This window comes from Xiphophorus hellerii, chromosome 15 (assembly GCF_003331165.1).
Source record: "Xiphophorus hellerii strain 12219 chromosome 15, Xiphophorus_hellerii-4.1, whole genome shotgun sequence".
In the NCBI taxonomy this organism is placed as follows: Eukaryota; Metazoa; Chordata; class Actinopteri; order Cyprinodontiformes; family Poeciliidae; genus Xiphophorus; species Xiphophorus hellerii.
The window spans coordinates 1,658,873-1,678,470 of record NC_045686.1 but is presented as its reverse complement, the minus strand read 5'-3'; the positions used below and the strand labels follow the sequence as shown (position 1 = coordinate 1,678,470).

The 19,598-nt window shown below is 36.9% G+C and overlaps 1 protein-coding gene across 2 annotated transcripts in view; it reads right to left on the bottom strand.

The window, feature by feature from the left end:
* The window catches only part of LOC116734657 (exostosin-1), a 250,148-nt gene extending 232,087 nt beyond the window's left edge, over positions 1-18,061 (bottom strand). The window contains exons 1-3 of one of the 2 annotated variants that reach the window (XM_032586179.1): positions 17,228-18,061; positions 15,982-16,487; positions 13,405-14,156 (exon numbers count right to left, since the gene is read on the bottom strand). In XM_032586179.1, coding sequence (XP_032442070.1) covers positions 13,405-14,156; positions 15,982-16,260 — 1,031 coding nt within the window. In that variant the 5' untranslated portion in view covers positions 16,261-16,487; positions 17,228-18,061. The remainder of the gene's footprint in view (positions 1-13,404; positions 14,157-15,981; positions 16,488-17,227) is intronic. The other variant, XM_032586180.1, reaches the window with a different exon arrangement.
* Positions 18,062-19,598: the final 1,537 nt, after the last annotated feature.

Below are 19,598 nucleotides of genomic sequence, written 5' to 3'. Positions count from 1 at the left end.
TCCAATTGTTTATACTTCTTAGTTCACAACTAACCTGATTAACAAGCATGTGGGTGTGTTTTTGAGTGGATGGATGTAACGTTTACACATCCACTAGAAAATGGCTTTATCCAACCCTATATCTTTGAAAAGCAGTAGTGGAGCCTCCTGCACAACCAACAAGAATGCATCAAGTGGTTTCTGGGTGGTCAGTCAACAACAAAGCGCTTGTCTTTTCCAGCAGCCATTGTACAGCACATATAGTATAAAAACCAGTTGACCAACCCACGTGGGTTGCTAGGTGACGAGTTCGGATCAGCTGGGGTTGCCAGGTAACTCCACAGTACTTGAATAGTTTGACTCAACAATTGGGAGGTTTTTAAAACAGCTCATTTTCCAGACACCATAAAAAAAAACATTAATTTATTGCCAAATAACAGCTGAATGGGTATTTTTAGGCACTTGGAGATGTTTAAAGAAGCAGTAACGACACAAATGGAAGTAGGAAAAGAAATGTAAAATGTAAATTTAACACATTTTTGGACTTTGTAAATGTCTTTATACAACAAAGAAACTCTCTGCACTGATTTCCACTGGAAAACTTTTCTGAATTATTCAGTCACTTTAAAGGGGATGAATATTTACGCAGTCACTTATTTTATGTAAAGTATTTCACATTAAAGTATTTAACATTTGTAAAAGCCATATTAAAAAGGTTAAAACGTGCAAGAGGGTGAATGTCGGCACCATAGCCATATTCAGAGCTTATATTTTAGCCAGGATTTTTTTTTTAATCCTTTTTTTTTAATAGTTGCAAAAACTATGGTTTTTGAAAGGATGAGTTTCCAGAAGTATATAAATCATATTATAATCTTGTTTATTTTACAATGAGGAGACATTGTTGGGTAAATATAAAAGCAATTAAAATTGCAACAATTTTAAATTTAAAATTAAAATTGTTTAAAATTTGTTTTAAATGATTTAGATTTTAAATTCTGAACATTATTTTCTATTGGGAAATCTAAATTATGGATAGTAGAGTCTTTTATATAAAAGCTTTTCAAATTAGTTTAAAATTAAACTTTTTCCAGCTTCTGTTTCTGTCTCCCATTTTAGTATCGGAGCTTTTGAATAAGAGGGGGAAAAAAGATTTTTGTTTTCTGAAGCCTAAAAACTATTTGGATGTTAATTTACTGGGCTGTCGGATGAAGTAATTCTTTTTAAATATGGTGGATTTTTTCTTACCTAAAACTAACTTGAGTAGCTCTTGATTCCAGATAGTTATGCGTACAAGCCGAGTTTCTATTTCCCCCCATCAGGTTAACGATGGCTGACAGAGCAAACTGGGGCAGGTTGTAGAGCATAAAGTGCAGATTTTCTCCTCTTTTTCTGCAGATAATGAATTTATTTAGCATTTCAACATTTCACACACACACAAGCTCATTCTGGAATATTTTGCTTGGATCCGGATTCTTTATTGGCGGCTGGTTGACATCAGAGACTCATTAAAATTTGACATCACCTCACTCCTGCTTGTTATGTTCTGAGAAGAACGTAGCCTTTTTGACTTCAAATCGTTATGCCATCCACGTATGTTGGAGATTAGATCGAACTCGGCAACATTAACACCTTAACAAGAGTTGTCAGCGTTGTTTTGTCTCCACTTCACAGCATCACATAAAACAACTCTCACATTAATCACAGCAGCCGATCCGTCAGATCCTCAGCTTTGATCGGCTCCCCAGAGATCAAAAGGAAACAAGTGCTCTTTCTGGTTTCTACAACAGTTTTATATAAAGAAGAAAGGAAGCCCGCTCCGAAGAGTGGCTGGTGTTTCAGTTAGAGGGGTAACAGTGCAAAGAAAGCCTGATTTGGTAAGAAACTCAGGTTTAAAAAAACAATCTGGAATATTTGCTGTATAGAAAATAAAGTGGGACCAAGTCAAAGTTACAATCTCTTGTATCCAAGTCCCAAACCAAGTTGAAACGTCAAATGTTAAGTTGCTTTTTAAAATAAATTTCCCCCCAAGCCTTCATGTAGCTCTTCAGAAAATTTGGTTAGAAAAATTATTAATTTATGTAGCAAATTCTGCAGAATAACATTCTATCAAAAGATGAAATTATTGCAAAACTTTAAACATGATTCAGTTAATATCATTAAATTTTTAAAAACTATTTTTACATGTTTCTGTACTTCCATTTGGGTCTCAACAGTCTCTAAAAACAGACTTTAAAAAAAGCGATTTTAAAAAAACATCAACAATTTTCTGAAAATAAGTCTTTATTTTTTGGTGTCTGAAAAACGAGCTGTTCAGTCACATTCGACAGGCACTGTGCTGTTACCTAGCAACCCCAGCTGAGCTCAGCCCCGTTACCTAGCAACCCAAGTAGAACTCCAGCATGTTTGTTCATTTGGTCTTATCAGTCTATTCTGCTGTTGACTTACCATCCAGAAACAACTTGTTGTGTTGTTTTTGGTTGTGCAGGAGGCTCTACTAATGCTTCTCTGCATCTGTTTGCAGCCATTTTCACTCGTTAGTGTAAACGTTGAGTTTGGGGGGCATGGCCAACAGCAGCTTATTTGGATTTAAAGTGACAGATGCCCTAAAACAGCTCAAACCAGGACTGAAGTCTGATTATATAAGAATGATTTTCTGTAAAAATGTAATGATCATGTTTTGCTTCTGAAATGTTCAGTGAAGTATAAAAGGTCACCCTTAATGTCCAGCTACAGAGTTTTGGTTGGATTTGCCTTATAATTACAGCTGGTCTCATACCTTCCAATCATCACTGCAGACTTATTGATGGCATCTTTAGGCATGAAGGGCTTGTGCTGCGGTGCCCAAAAGATCATATTTGTTTCCACCAGCCTGATTGAGTTCTCACACCAGAGTGTCAAGACAACATTCGTCACACTTTACAGCTCCAGCAGCAGCAGCCTGGACTGTTTACACAAAGCAATTTGGCTTCATGGATTTCTGTTGTTTGTGCCAAATTCTGGCCCACCATCTGCCGCTTCAGATGAAATCAAGATTTATCAGACCAGGCTGGATATTCCAGGCTTCCTCAAAGTTTCACAGAGCCTGTGTGAATGGGAGAGTTGCTGATACTGGTCCTTACTGCTGCTTTTAATTAACATTTACCTAATTAGAGCCGGACTGAGGAAAGATCTGTATATAAAAAGGTTTTTTTGCAATTTTTTTGGTATTTGGTTCTATAAGGTACCACACTTTTGTCAAAACTAAAAAGAAGAACTATGCAAAAATAAACTTTTTTGAGCTTTACATTATGTTATGACATTATTCCCTTAGTAAAAACATATCATGATGGTAGAGGGAGGCTGTAGGTGTTGACTACGTAGATGTGCATATTTATATATAATCAACTATTGGTTTCTGAACTCTTCCTGAATTAAAACATTAGTATTATTGTTTCTAAATGAATATGAACTTGTTCTCTTTGCATATTTGAGATCTGAAAGCACTGCAACTTTTTTGTTATTTTGACTATTTTTAATTTTCTGCAAATAAATACAAAAATTTGCTGGTAATTTTGTAGACATGTTGACAGTAGTTCATAGAATAAAAGAACAATGTTCATTTTACTCAAAGATATAAACATACTGTATATAGATTAGATTTCAATTGGGCTTTGTAAGTTGTTTTTTTTCCTCCTCAAGTTTTTTCTGTTTTTCTTTGTTTTCTGTTTTGTTTTTTGGAATGAGGATGTCACATTTTTGCCATGTTCTTTCTCATGTTTGTTGGTTGGTTGGTTGGTTGGCTGTCCTGTTGAAAAGCAATAAAAAAATAGAGCTAAAAAAACAAACCTTGATTCTTTCATGCAAGTTTGTACGTTTTTATTTTTGCACATTCATCACTAAAATCAATTTAAAAATTAGCTTTTCCTAAGTAACCCCAACATAAAAAATGCATCAGTTTGTCTGGATAATATTTTGAATAAGAATCAAAAACGTTATGGTAAAATATTACAAAGAGATATATATATTAATTAACACTCAGTCTTGAAATTTTATTTTATTTTTGTATTATCGTTTCTCATTTACTTTCGTTTTGAGTTCATATTATATATTTTTTTGCACTATATTTAGAAAAAAATGCTAATAAATAATGCTAATATGTTATATTAAAGCATATTTTTTAAATTCCCTCTCCGGTTGTAACAAAAATAGCTAAAAGGAAAAAACACGAGAACACCGAAAGTTCAGAAATTTGATTAAATATTAAACTGAACATAAAATCAGACACCACAACATAAAATATAGTTTCAAATGTTCTTTTAGCATAAAATTTATATAAATTTATAATGTGCTATGTTTCTATAGATGTTACCTTTGTTACTGTGACAGGGTTACCCCAGTGTATTATAAGCCTGGCGGGCCACCAGGCTTTACTTGTGCCCCCACCAGGCTAAGTATTGCTTATTTATTTAAGTTTTTTTTTTAATGTTTGCATTTTTTAAGCCGATATAATTGGTGTTCAGGTATTAATCTTCCAGTCTTTCAATAATACATCATTATCAAGTGATATTTTAAAATTTCCTGTCAATTTTAAACATTTTTTAACTCAAAAACACGACGGGCTGCTGGACGAATGACTGCCCTACAGCCCAACCACCGGGCTTAGCAGGTTTTCTGGGGGAAACCCTGTGTGAACAACAATTATTAAATCTCACAGAGTTTCTGTTTCTGAAGTCAGATTTGTGGTTCCTAAGAGCAATGCAACGCAGCAACATGATTTCATGACATGCAGCTGGTGACGTTTTATCTCCCAGTCTGATCCGCCGCTCAGTCATGGCAGCTCATTAGTACCTTATAATCTCAGAAATGTCAATGCACTTCTTTTTTAGGTTGTGTTGAAATCTCTATAAGTGTACAGTTTTCTTAAAACCCTGAATAATTTGAAGTCTAGCCAGATTATGCTCATGTAGAATTTTAAATCTGTGACTGAAATAATTTGCCTAATCCAGTGAAAAAGAATCCACAAACCTTTACGTTTTTCACATTTTGTTACTTTGCAAACACAAACGTACATAAATTTTATTGTAATTTTACAACATGGACCAAAAACAAAGTAGCCTGAAAGGTAAAATGTGAATGTTTTGTTTTTTATTATTTCCTAAAAATATAAATTGTGAATGTGAATTTTAATTCTGCATCCGTAACTCATATGATTTTTATTTTACCACTGGAGTTGGAAATTGCAGGAAGTCCTTTATCTAATTCTCAAAATGACATTTTCATGAGTTATTTTACGCATTTCGAGATTAATCACATAAAACCGATGTGTTTAATTGTTAATTTTACTCTTTATCCTCCCGCTGATATGAAGTCAAGAATACAAACTAATCATTTAAAAGATCAACACATTCTGGTACAACCAGCCCTTTAAGAGAATTTATGATCTTGATTTGGTCCAAAATGAAAATGAGTTTGACACCCTTGATGTAAACGGTTTAAACTGCAAATGTTAGCAACAAGTTCAATGCAGATTACCATCTACTGCATCGATGCTTCCATTCCTTTCTGCCATTTTCAGAGCTGTGACTAAAACGTTGATTTAATCAATGCAGCAAATGGACGAACTCAGCGTGCCGGTGTGAGATCCTCCCTGCGACCGCTTGGCCTTCGCTACATTAACTTCTTTTTCCCATAAATAGTGACATAGAGTCAGCTAAAATAAATGCCAAGGCCTCGTCTCACTAAATGCCAATCTATCTTTAGGCTTCACGCAGCAAGGAGAACCATTAACCTCCATTCATCTGCTGATTGGCCGCGGTGCCGGAGTCTAGCTGATCAATAGAGCTTCCTTTTACCCTCCAGCAGCCTGGAAGGAAACCTTCAGTGTATTGATAAGTCCAGCTCCGGTTTGCTCAAGCTGCTAAAAGTCCAAGGCAAAGTTTTGAGGAAACAGATTTTACAGAATCTTCCCTTCAGTGGGCAAGCATAAGGCCACAGTGGAGAGAAATTTCTTATTTTTTACTGGAAGGAACCTCCAGCAGAACTGAGATCAGTATGAACCAGTTTTATAGCAGAGAGCTTAGCGAGAAGCCATTTAAAACTGAGGATTTTAAGCATTAAAACTACCAAAGTTAAACTTAATGACAAATAGAAAATAATATTTTATTTTTATTTTTTTACCCCTCCAGGGGGTCTTTTGTGGCTCTAGTGTCCCTTATATGACAGTAGGCTGACAGGAAACAGGGAAGGAGAGGGGGGAAGACATGCGGCAAATGTCGTCGGGTCCGGGAGTCGAACCCGCGACGGCCGCGTCGAGGACTCAAGGCCTCCAAATACGGGTCGCGCTAACGGCTACGCCACCACGGCACGCCCCAAGAAAATAATATTTAAGGATAGAAAACTTTGTCAATATTCTGCTAATGTCGAAAAACATAATTTCGCCATTGCAGTGTCTCTATTAAGTAAGAAACTCAGTTAAAAATCACATGTTAACAACTTAAAAACAAAAAAAAAAACATCCACGACATCATCCTCCAACCACTTCCTGTCTTCTTCTTGTTTTGCGCCATTTGTTGGCCATGTGAAAAAAGTGTTTCTATCAAAGTTTTGAAAAATAATTAGTGATGAATTGTTGCATTGTTTGGGAGGTTTTTGCTGGATTTTTCTCTTTTCCCAAAAATAGAGGTTTTATGATTTATTTATTGCCGTCCAGAACTCAATTTGTACACAGACTGTTAGAGATTATTATTTTGTCATCAACTGTAATTATTGGACAAACAAATGAGTTAGAAGTAACCAGACTCCAGGGAAAAGCGTGCAAACTTTCAGAAACCTGAGCATATTTTGCTCAAGTTAAGGTAAAAAAGTAACTCATCCAAGAAATTACTAAAGAATAAAAAAGTATTTGGTAAAAAAGGCAAGAACTGATCAAAACATCAATAATTTAATATTTAAAAATCACATCATCAGACGGACAAAAACATAAAGTTATGTGGAACTTTTGGTAACTTAAGGACCAAAACGAAAATAAAAATTCATGTTAACAATCAGGCAAAAGAAAAATGTTCAATATAAAACTATCAAGAACAGGAAGTTTGTTTCTGGTGTTTTTTGGGGGGTTTTTTTTTTATTAAAATAATTTTGCTCTTCAATCAGTGAAGTTACTCTCAGTGACTATCTAGAAATTTTACTCAAGAGGAGCAATACTTCATAAAATTACTCAAGTAAAAATAAAAAGTACTCATAAAAGTAATTAAAAAAAAAAAGTTACTCAAGTAAATGTAACTAATTACAAAACTCAGAAGCAATATTCTTATGACTTAAAACAACAATGCAGATTTTCCAGATGTTTTTTCTCAAGTCTCTTTTCCAGAACAGGCAGGTTCAGTTTGATTTTTTAAATTTTTGTATTTTAATTTGCAGTGGTACACATAAAGTTTCCTTAAAGTCCTAAACCTGTCTTGTTCCCACTTCCTGAAAGTGGGAACATGTTATTATTCCTCCCAGTACTGCTCATCATCGCCTCCATCAAAGATGCACTCAAGCAGCAAAGCAGAAGAAGAAAAAATGAAACTTTTCCTCTGTTTGGTTTGAGTCGGGCCTGGAGAGGCGGAGGATTCAGATAACGGAGAGAACTGTCCTGGAAAAGAAAGAGGGCAATAAAGGTGAGAGGAGGAGGACGGAGAGAGTGAAAGGAAAGCAGGGAGCGACTTCTGATTTGCTTTAGCAGAAAAATTCACAACAAGGCAGGAGAAGAAATAACTTCAGTTGCTTTTCTCCACATCAGCGACAGCGGCGGCCGCCCGCCCGCATGACCAGCGCTGACATTTACGTTAACGCAGCCAGGCACTTTTCTCCCGTCATACATATTGGATCCTGCAGCTGCCAAACATTCGCAGATGTGACAACAGCTGTGTTTGTTTTTATGCATCAAATTAAACCCACTGAACAGAGCGAGCGCGTTATAACTAATTCATTTAGCATCTACACTCGCTTTTTATGAAATAATTAGTGATGGAGGCTCTTTTGCTGAATAATGGAGAGGCGTGTCATCACTGGGTGTGAAATGTCTGTCCATCATCATTTTTCATACATTAGAAACTAATAGAACCTCTTTATACCTGTAGCAGCTCCATGTTTCACAGAAGTCAGTGCAAAGCGTGTCTTATTTCAAATCATTAACATTTTCTGCATTCAGCATTTGGTATTCTTTTTTTAATTTGTAATTTAATTAAAGTTGGAGCTATAAGGCCCTCAAAGATGTTTTATGTTATTTACAATAAATTTCTTTTATCCGAGAGAAACCCCAGGATGTACGACGGCAGAAAAACGGATTTCCTAGAACAGTGAGTTGTTTCTCTGCCATTAGCATGTTTTTTTTTTCATTTATATTTTTAAAAATATTTTTTGAGGTTGTTTTTTTTTAGCAAATTTGCAACTTTCCAAACTCCAAACTCAGAAATGTCCATCTTTCTTTCTAGAAATTTCTGATATTAAACTCAAAATTTCTAAGTTTTTTATAGCAAATTTGCAACCTTCCAAACTGACAAAGTTTGGGGGTTTTTTCTAGAAAGTTTCTGAGACTAATCTCAAAACTTCTAAGTTTTTCAAGCTAATTTTTGACTTTCAACGCACAGAAATTTCCATGTTTTTTCTACAAAATTTCTGAGACTTATCTCAAAATTTTTAATTTTTTAAAGCAAATTTTTGACTTTCCAGAAAATTTCTTATATTTTTTCTTCCTCCATCTACAATGGCCCTAACATGTTGTCATAGATAAGTAGCCCAGAAGTGATCAATTTACTCCACTTTAAAATATTATACACTGGCATACTTTGGTTTGAAGTATATATGGAAAGAAAGCTATGCCACGTTTGCATTTGAAAATACTGTAAAAGAAACTAGAATAACTTTAAATAGGAATAAGGAAGCTAATCTCCATTTTACTACGAGTATCGACATGAAAGTCGTGCGAGTGATTTGAATAAACATTCTTCTGCTGCTTCCCAAGTCGACTTCACAGGATGGGATATTAAACAGTCTTTGGAGGAACAGTTCTGCACGGCAAAGCTCTAATTGGCTAAGCTGACTGTTATCTACGTACAGTTAAACAGCTTGAATCCGAGCCAGCGTGGCTTAGAGGGAGGCCAGATCCATATCTATCCCCTTCATTCACAGCTTAATTCAATTGGAGGGCAATTATCGAACGCCCCGAGGCTCCAAGATCCCCGTCGGTTTCAGTTCTCATCAGGGAGCTTCGCCGTGCAGGATCCCCCGCTCTGCCCCCCGAAAGCAGAGGCTGATGTTTGTGTCGACGACCGGCGCGTAAAACAGAAAGCAAACAAGCGGGAAGGATCCGTCTGCAGCAACCCGGTGATTCAAAAGGAGCGCAGCAGAGTTTGTTTTGCAGAAAGAAAAAAGTCCAACATGTTTGTCTCATGCACATATTCTGAGCGGGATGTTTTCGTTTATGGTGCGCCCCGTGACAGAATATGGATTAAAATGTTTCTAAAAACAGATAACTACAAACCCAGAGCACTGTAAAACAGAAATATACTAAATTACATGTTTTGTTATTTATTTGAACACAAATAGATTTTTTGAAGATAATCTTGATTCTACTTATTTTACATTAAGAGTGATTAAATGTTTTGCTTCCACATGTAATAAGGCGAAGTAGCGATTTTGCTGTCGCCAGTGATGGACTCCTGTAGTTAATTCATTTCTGACTCCTTGCAGTCACTGGAGACAGATTTCCGTCTGAACGTGTGTGAGAAGTGGGATTACAAATATTTACAGAGACAAACAAAGCCATTATTTTACCTTTGTTTCTGAAAGGACAGTAAAAGCTTGTTTTGCATTTTGTTCACTTCCGATATGGATATCTGAGGTTTAGTATCGACAGATCCGATACAGAAAAACAGCTGAATTAAAACATTTCTGTTCTTAAAACACAGACTAGGGCTGTTGCAAACAATTGTTTTAGTAATCGAGTTTAGTAATCGAGTATTCTATTGATTATTTTTACTATTAATCGAACACAAATAATCACCCGGCCGGAACACGATGCGTTAAATAATAAAATATAATTTAATGAAGCTACGAGGCAGGGAATTCAGGTACTTCAATCATACAATATTACAAATTACACATGTATTTGGTAACTCTGCACCAATGCAGCACATTTAAATATCTCAATAACTTCACATAATGTTAATTTTTTCAGTTAGGAGAATAACAGCCAACGTAAAATAAATAATAAAGAAAGTGAAACTAGGTTAACTACCTGCAGACATGTAAAAAAAATATAAACTGCAACAAACCAAATGGTCCAGAAAGTGCAATAAGGAATTCTAAATATAATGTAAAATAAATAATAAAGCATGGTGTCACTCAGAGCACAAGACATAGAACTAGACTGAATAGAGCTGCTGTTATGCATCAGAATCATTATTTTTAAATATCAGAACTGATACAAATATTAATATCCGATCAGTGCATCTCCAGTTTTGCAGCAACTTCTCTCTCACACAGTGTGACGTCACCTCTGATCCTAGTTTGTAAATTTAATTGCACAACAGGAAGGTTAGAAAATATACTTTAATATTCTTAGTTATTAATTCACAATCAGATAAAATTAGGATTGAGATATTTGAAATAAAATAAAAACTTTGGTTGGCCTATATCTAGTTCGAACAGAAATGAGCTACAGGTTGAAACTAATGGTATTTAATATTAGACCAGACTGAAGACAAATAATTAATAGACTGTTTAATTCGTAGTGCAGCCTCTTAAGCACTTTTCTATCCATTCATTTTTTATTATCTTGTTTTATTCAGCAGATGGTAAACAATGAATCATTAATGCCCCTATAATGCGATGTTTTAAAGTAAGAATTTCCACATTTATAATTTTTCTCCAGTGCATAATTTGTTTTGATAGTCAAAATCTTTTTTCATGCACTAAAAGAACAACATAATATCTGTTTATGTAGCTGATTTATTACAAACTTATTCCAGATGTAATTAGTTTATCAAACATCATCCTGATGTTATTCTTGTTTCTTCTTCTGAAATCGTTGTTTAGGAGAGTTTAGCCTCCTCTGCAGAGGCGCTGCTGCTCAGCATGTTGAGGAAGTCATTGTTCAGGTTTGTGAGGCAGAGACAAACGTAACTGTGTCGCTGCGATTACCGTCACTGCACTTCTCAGAATACATTGCAGTCCATTAGCAGCGGGACACGCAGATTTTACATTTTACTGTGTTGGCTTCGTATGGCAACACATTAAGTTAGAAATAAACGGGGCCTACAGACCAACTGCTGACACCATGTATGCAGACAGGGACAAATAAGACATAAGTGGACTTGGAGCCCCGTCCTGCATCACCACGAGTCATACAGCAAAGACGAGTCGCACACAACAGCTTTAGAAACGTTAACCCGAGTTTCAGCTGCAGCACCAGGTGCAGAGTTTTGATATAAACAGTATTTTACCCGTCTGGTATTAATAAAACATCGTCAAACAAAAACTGGGATACAACAGAAATAGAGAGAAAGAGAAACAGAGCCAGACGGACAGACCGACTTTATGTGACTTTGGAAAAGTAAAACCACTGATCTACATCCTACGACGGAGTATTAGGGCCAGACTGAGAAAAAAATACTAACATTATGAGAATAAAGTCAGTGTGAGAATAAAGTTGCAATAATACAAGAATAAAGTCATAATAATATGAAAATACAGTTACATTAAAACTAGAATGAAGTTTTAGTAGTATTTCAATTAAATCAGAGTATTGCAGGAATTAAGTTATATTATTACAAGAATAAAGTCAAAACAAACACAAATTTGGTAATAATATGAGAATAAAGTCATAATAGTTCAAGAATAAAGTCATAATATTGTGAGGATAAAGCCATAATAATATGAAAATAAAGTCGAAGCAATACATTAAAGTCGTAATAATGAGAATAGAGTCATAAAATTTCAAGAATAGTGATAAAATGATGAGGATAAAATCAAAATAATGCAAAGGTAAAGCCGTAATAATGAGGGGAAAAAAGTCAGTGCAAGAATAAAGTCATAATAACATTACAAGAAGTCGTATAAAAATAAAGTCGAAATAATACAAGAAGTCATAATAATGAGAAGTTGTAATATTTCAAGAATAGACATTACTTTATTCTGGCAATATTGACTTTATTCTCTATTATTAGCATGGTTCTAATACTCCATCATAACAACCATTTATCTATTTAATGGAAACCAAACATTTAAAATGGAATAAAAGCACAATATCAATATTTCCAAAAAACACAAGTAGAAACTGTTTGCTTCCCTCAAGTTTCTGCAACCACAAGAATTTTTATTGAAGTCAAAATATTCATGTGAAGACTGATGGACAAACATCTTGAGTGGAAACCAGAGGAAAGCAGCTTTATATCCAGCAGTTCTGCCTCTTCTGGCCTCTTTAGCTGCAGCTGGAAGTTTGCACACCAAACCCCTCTTCTGCACCTGGGATGTTTTCTCCTCTCAACTAACTCAGGAGCTATTTGAGAGAAACCAACAAAGCTTTCCATCTTTCAGGATTCGTTTCCACTCTCCTGCTGCTTCATATCCGTCAAATACACGCAAACACTTTACAGAAAACAGCACAAACGCTTGTACATCTGTGTTGCATTTTATCTCAGAGAGACACAGCAACAATAAAACTCAACTCCCATGACGATTGCCAGCGCTCTGCATGAAAACAGCGGCCCGCTTTCTCTAAGCAAAGCTTCACAAACAGCAGCCATCCCAAACTCTCTGAAGGAAGAATTCACAACTCAAAATGTATATGGATTCACAGCTTTTACCAGCACAAAGACTACAGCAATGAATTTTAGGTGAAAAGATGCACAAATCCACTGCATTTACACTATTAGGCGATAGTGATGACAAAACTACAGAAGATTACTAGGATAACTGAAAAAGAAAAAAGTTATTTTGACGTTTTTACAAAAGATCTCAGAGAAAAAGTCAGAATTCCGACACAAAACGTCAAAATTCTGAGACAAAACGTCAAAATTCTGAGACAAAATGTCAGAATTCCGACACAAAACGTCAAAATTCTGAAATTAATGTCAGAATTCCGAGACAAAATTTCAAAATTCTGAGACAAAATTTCAAAATTCTGAGACAAAATTTCAAAATTCTGAGACATTCAATTCTGATGTTAAAGTCAGCACTTTTTTTTGTTTTTTGTAGTGGCCATAATCCTTTTCCATACAGAACGGCTACCGCAGCTAGGTGCCTGGTTTTCTTTGTTTCAGACAATGAAGAATCAAATCTCAAAATGAGAAGAATAAACCGGTGAAAACCAATCAGAGTGACAGCACCATTCAAGAACTCAGATGTTTGGTATGAAGGAATCGTAAAAGGAGGAGAATAAGTTAATAAAGTTATCCTTACTTTGAGTAGTCTTGGTTGTCTCGGTCGCAGCGGGAGTCTTTGTGTTTCTCCCAGTCTTTGCCATGTTTGCAGGTGGTCAGCAGGATAATATCTTCCCCGTTGTGGATGTGATAGAGCGCGTTTCTCGTCTCTGAGCCAATGCCGGTCAGGTAGCGCTTCCCTTTAAAAACCAGCTGGTACTTCCTGGAGGGCGAGGCGTCGCTCCGTGCCGGATAACCGGCTGACCCTCCTTTCAGAGGGTGATCTTTGGAGAACAGCGGGATGGAGATGTCAAAGTTCGGCCTAAAGTTGGCCACATCGGCGCTGGCCTTGGCCAGGATGGACTGGCCCACTTCGAAGCCCAGATCCTCTGTGTAGTCCGGCCAGGTGCCAGAGTACAGGTTGAATATGAGGTGGTTCCGGCCGTCGTTCCACGTCGGCAGGCTGTGGATGCGGGCCCTGACGTTCTGGACGTACTGAGCCGAGAGCTGGTCCCTGTCCAGCGTGTCCACGGCCAGAACGAAGAGGCAGGCCCGGGAGGGGTCTGCCGTGTGGAACCGAGACTCCCGGATGGACGACAGGATCTTCTGGTAGGTCTCTGAGATCTCGTCGCCTCTCTGCGGGGGGTAGATATAAACCCCGAAACCCGACTGGCAGCGCGAAAAGTCAAAACAAGTTTCCATGCGGCAGCGCTTGTTCTTGTAGATGTTGTCTCGGATCGCCCGTCGTTCGTGGGGCGAGGTGTGCTGGTGGTGCAGCTGAGGGCTGTCCTCCTGCAAGGAAAACACAGTCTAGACTAGACTCAATTTATTATCCCAAAGGAGCAAATACATTAAAAAAATAATGTAATAGTAGACCAGAACATCCATACAGCTCACAGTACAATAATATGCAGGTAACACTTTGCTTGAAGGGTTAAAAGATGAAAATCATCACTGATTTTATGAATACTGTGCAGTTCTTTAGTGCAGTTAGTAGTTGATTTAATGTGTTTATAAATAAATTGACACTGACATTGTGTATAAGACTGACAATGGACATGATTAATGTTTATGACTGTTGTCATGAAGTGTTATTCAGAAAAGAAAGACACTTTTACTGCAAAGTTGACACCTTTTAAGCAACTTCTAATTAAAAGTGTCATTATTTGGACTTAGACTTATTTTATTGTCATTCAACAAAGACATGACAGTGAAATTGGCAGCGAAATGTAATTTACTGACTGATGCAAAGTTGACACTTTTAATGCAACTTATAAAGATAGTGGAAGTGAATGTGTTAAACCAGATATTTTGTGAGTCATTTTTCTCTTATCAGCCGACACTGAGGCAAAAGCAACAAGCAAGAAAATTCTCCAATGAGTTTCACATCAGGTTCGCGGGAAACAACAGAAAAATAAATGTCAAAACCCAAGCCTTTCTATGCCAGAGTAAGAATGAGGGGCACAAACTCTCATTGGATGTGAGAGAGAAGCTGTCTGCCGCACTTTTCATGTACAAAACAGGTGAGTTATGACTTACATAACACCAGCTTGTGAAAATCTGCCTTGAGGAAAAATGCCTAAAAATAAACATTAGTATAAAAAAGTGCTTCAATGTAAATACCGTAGTTACTGTTTTCATGTTGCCGTAGAGCTAACATTGGAATTTACACACATAAACTCAAGCATAAATACCTTCATTTATTGACCTTTGGCTTTACTATCAATAAGTGTCGTTATGAGAAAAAACAGGAGGCTTACTACCAGATACCTTGAATATGCGGTAGTTGCCGTCGATAACAGTTTCATTCAACCGGACATGACGTCAGCTGCAGGCCTTAATCCATCTCTTGCGATATTCCAGACTCTGTTTCGGTTTTGGAACTTTAAAAAATTGCTTTCCGCCTTCTGAACATTCTGGGTAACGGAAGTCGGGACTCTATGTTCCCCCATTGACGATGTTTGACCAGAATTTCCAACTATTTTCCTCGAAATCTCTGACCGCAGCGTGTTAGCAAAGATGAAGCCCGGGTAATGCTAACGGAAGTTCAGTTTCTCCAGATAAGGGGCGTGTACTTCGGGACAAAACGCGGCCACTAATTGGTCAGTTGCCTCTAGAATGATTGACAGGTGGAATTAATTTACTTAATGGAAACACGGCAATTTGGAAAAATACTCTAATTTTTTGATAAAAAGTCTTGACGCTAGAATACGGTTTATTTAAATGTTTTTGTTTATTTTTGAAAACTGCAATAAAAACACTTTTTTCTGCATCGTAGGAGTCACATGACCAATACCCGGATGTTGTCACTGGTGCAAACCACGAAGAAGAAGACGACAGGAAGTAGTTGAAAAATGACATTGCTGCATGTTTTTAATGACTTATCAAGTCGTAAACAAACTTATTCACGTGTGATTTTAATTGCGCTTTTTTTTTTAACAGAAGCACCGTAGTTGCGAACTTGTATTTTTTTTTGTTTCGCTTAGGTTTTTTTATTTTGCGAAATATTGACATTTGTAATGAAAATGCAGCTAATGTTTAGCAGGTTATTTTTAATCTGTCTCGTTTTAGTTTTAGTTTTCCAAAATAAGGGCCAAACCTCTCCCCTCTCCCCCACCTCTTGCTCTCCTCCCTCCAGGTAGGGGTCCAGCAGCTCGGTCAGCTCCGGCCAGCGTCGAGCCGGTCTGGACGGGAGTCTCTGGGGCAGCGGCCGCGGCTGGTAGACGTCTTTCCTCTGGTAGTAGTAGTTCTGGTAGTCCTGCTGGTGGTACTGGTGAATCTGGGGATAATGGTACGGCTGCTGCTGGAACTCCCCAATCTGCAGACCCCACAGGTAGACGAGGAAGAGTAGACCGGCCACCACAGACACAAGCAGGTACCGCTTCTTGGCCTGCATGTGTGCTGCGGGATGAAGGAGGAGGAGGAAGTCTCAGGTTAGGGGAGGGAGGAAGAGAGGGATGAACGGAGGAGTTACAGAGTTATGGAGGAGGAGGTGGTGAGTTGGGGAAAGAGGAAGGGAAAAGACAAAGATGAGTAACAAGGAAAAATGATAAAAAGAGGAGGGGAGGAACAGGGAGGCAGGTCTCTATCCGCAGCTCAGCATTTTGGGATTTTTGTTGTATACTGAAAGAAAAAGAAAAACTGAAGCATTAATCAGGTTTTCAGTTACTAATCCAGTGATTTTTACAAGTTAATTCAAAGAGACACACCCTCATTTATGACTGAAAAACAACCAGCTGATCCAACTTGGTCAAATTTATCCAAGTAAATTTATCAAGTTAAACAAACTTCATTTGATGACATGGGAAAATTAATATGGTTTTAAAAGTTGGAGCTCCATTCTTCACAGCAAATACAAAGAAACTTTTTGTAAAATTTCAAAACACATTAAATGATGCATATTTTTCATATTGACATAGAGAAATGGTGTAAAGGGAAAATTAAAGAGAAGAAATTAAACCAATGACAATAGTTACAGTTAAAAAAAGATTCATCCAAATAAAACTTAACATTCAAAAAAATCTAGAGGCAAAAATAAATACAGAAACTGGGAGTAGAAATGAATGTAATAAATATAGAACTAAAAAAATTAAAAAAAGAGAGCCTTGGATCAATTATTACCGATAAAAATAATAATAATAAATGACATCCTGTATTTTTGTTTATTTTTTAATCGTGTTTAAATATGTGTTTATAGGTTTATTTCTTATTTTGTTACTTAATATTTTCTTATTTTCACCATGTTAGTGTGAGCTCAAATATATATATTGGTGTGGTTAACCTTAATTCCGCCAATTAAGAGTGTAAACTTCATACTTGTGTTACTTTTGCAACAGTTTCTATGGAGATGAAGGTGAACTTACCTGGTTAAGTGAAACTGTTCTGGTTCCGGGATGGATCTGGGTGTGCGCTGCTCTCCCCTCCAGCCTGAGCAGGGCTCCACAGTTTGGAAACATCCTCCATTAACAAACTGGATTATGGATCCATGCACGCGCCGTCTGAGCCTTAAGAAACCCACGTGCGGGAGCGCATTACTGCGCAAAGTGTGCGCCAAGAAACCAAATCCGGAGAGCCGCCTCCATCCTCCACCACAAACTTTTCCCGACCGAAACGAGCCGCTGAGCGCCGCTCATGCATCCTCCGCCTGCAGGCGCTGCTCGGTCTGAAAGCAGCATCCATCCAGAATGAATTCACCTCCAATCAGCGTCTCTCCCATCCCCTCCTCCCAGGAAAAACACCAGTAAACTTTGGATGGGCGCTCCTCCACCCGAGAATTACGCAGAAATCACCGCGTCAGGTGAGTTAAGAAACGCAACCAGCGGTAAAATCCCGCTCCAGGCGCGACTGAACGGCGGCGATAAATCAGATAAACACCTGCAGTGTTTACCCGGGTTCGTCTGGGCTGCTCCCTGTCGAGCAGCAGGTTCCGGCTTTCCTTCACGTTTCCATGCTGAGATCCAGAGCTGGACGTGCTGCAGCATCAGCAGCAGCGCAGATAAGCCAGGCGGCGGCAGCTGCTGCAGCATCAGGCTGCATGCGGGGATCGGAGCGCAGCTTGCACGTCCCGTCTGGTGGCTCTGATAAGGTATAGGAACTCACCATTCACCACGCCGGCTCCGTTCGCTCAGGTTCAACAGGAAGTCCGAGTTTAATACAAGAAATAAATAACACAATAATCAGAAACACGTTTTTTCCTTATTGCTTCACTTATTTATCTAAATTTTTCATTTTTTGTTGCTTTTAAATTAGCTGTAACACAAAACAAATTGATCTAATTTTCTCATTTTGAATGTTTTTCTATTTTAATATCTTTGATATGTTTAGAAAATAAATTTTCCTCAGGTGTTCACATGAATTAGGCAGCAGCAAAGTTTGTGGAATCAGATTTAGTTGAAATTTAACTCTTATAAAATCTTTCTGCTGAAAATGTTTTACAGTTTGTTTGGTTTTCATTTGGTTTCACATTTTAGTTGTTAGATCCAACATTATCTGAAACATCTGAAAATATGTAATTAATTTCAGGGAAGGTTGACAGATGTCAAATCATGATCCGACTGTTGTATCAAACAGCGCCATCTTGTGGCAACAGTTTTGTTTTCTTTTATGAGACTGAAGAAGATCCTGTTTTCAGAATTAAAACTTTACAGATTTAATGTTAAATCAAATTTTTCAGAAATACATCTCAAAGAGGTTATGAATTTATGAAAAACTTCAACAAGTTCACGTCTTTCTCTCTTGTAAAAGCGTATTTACAAAAAGAAAACATTTTCTTTCCATTCTTATGACTTTATATTTATAATGTCTTCATTAAGACATTATTGTGCTCACAAACTAACAAAGATGATTTTGACTTTCCGGGCTGTGAACCCAAAATGTTTGTGTTTTGATCCTTTTTCCTCTGATTTATCTCTTTTACCTGGTAAAATCTGCCATTCTGAAAAAAATGCTGCTCATCAGCAATTTGCTCCAGGATTGCTTAGAGAAACTGTTCCTATGGGATGCTATTATTATCCCATTCTTTATTTATGGCAGTGATTTTAGGGGAAACTCAGAGGAAAACCTACTTCATCTTCTGCTCAAGTCAAATAAATTGATCAAGTTTTAGATTTTGAACATAAATGTGTGAGTTTGTGAAAGATAAACTTACAGCAGTAAGTTGTGTTAACTTTTTATTAATTTTGTCAAACCTCCAGGAGGTTTTAGCTTAGCACTTAAGAAACTGAAAGAAGAAAAAGACAGGAGTGGGAACTATTTCCCAGAATGCTTAGCGGCGTGTTGTTGTATCCTGAGGTGGAAGTGTGTTACATTGATCTGACTCTTGTTTATTTTTATGTCCTGTTCACACAAAATGTTTCTGAGCTGAATTCATTGTGATGTTTAATAAAATTCATTATCAGATCATAAATTTTGTTCATTCAATTTGAAACAAGAATTTAAATTGTTCTAAAGTAAAATAATCTGTTATTTTAACTCGATATTGTGAGTGAAATAATAGAGAAATGTGGCTCTTTAACCAGGTGAGGACTTTTTATTGTGAAATAATTATTGGTTTTAAATTGCAGCATTAAGTTAAAACTCATAATTCAAGAATAATGAACTTAAAAAACAATGTTTAGGTAACTTGTCTCTTGTTAAATCGACTTCATGAACTTTAATTTCTGAGTTGAAACTAAAACAATTTTCTTGTTGACTTAAATTTCATTTTCAAGGCAGCAGGTGAACTTTTCTTTTCAA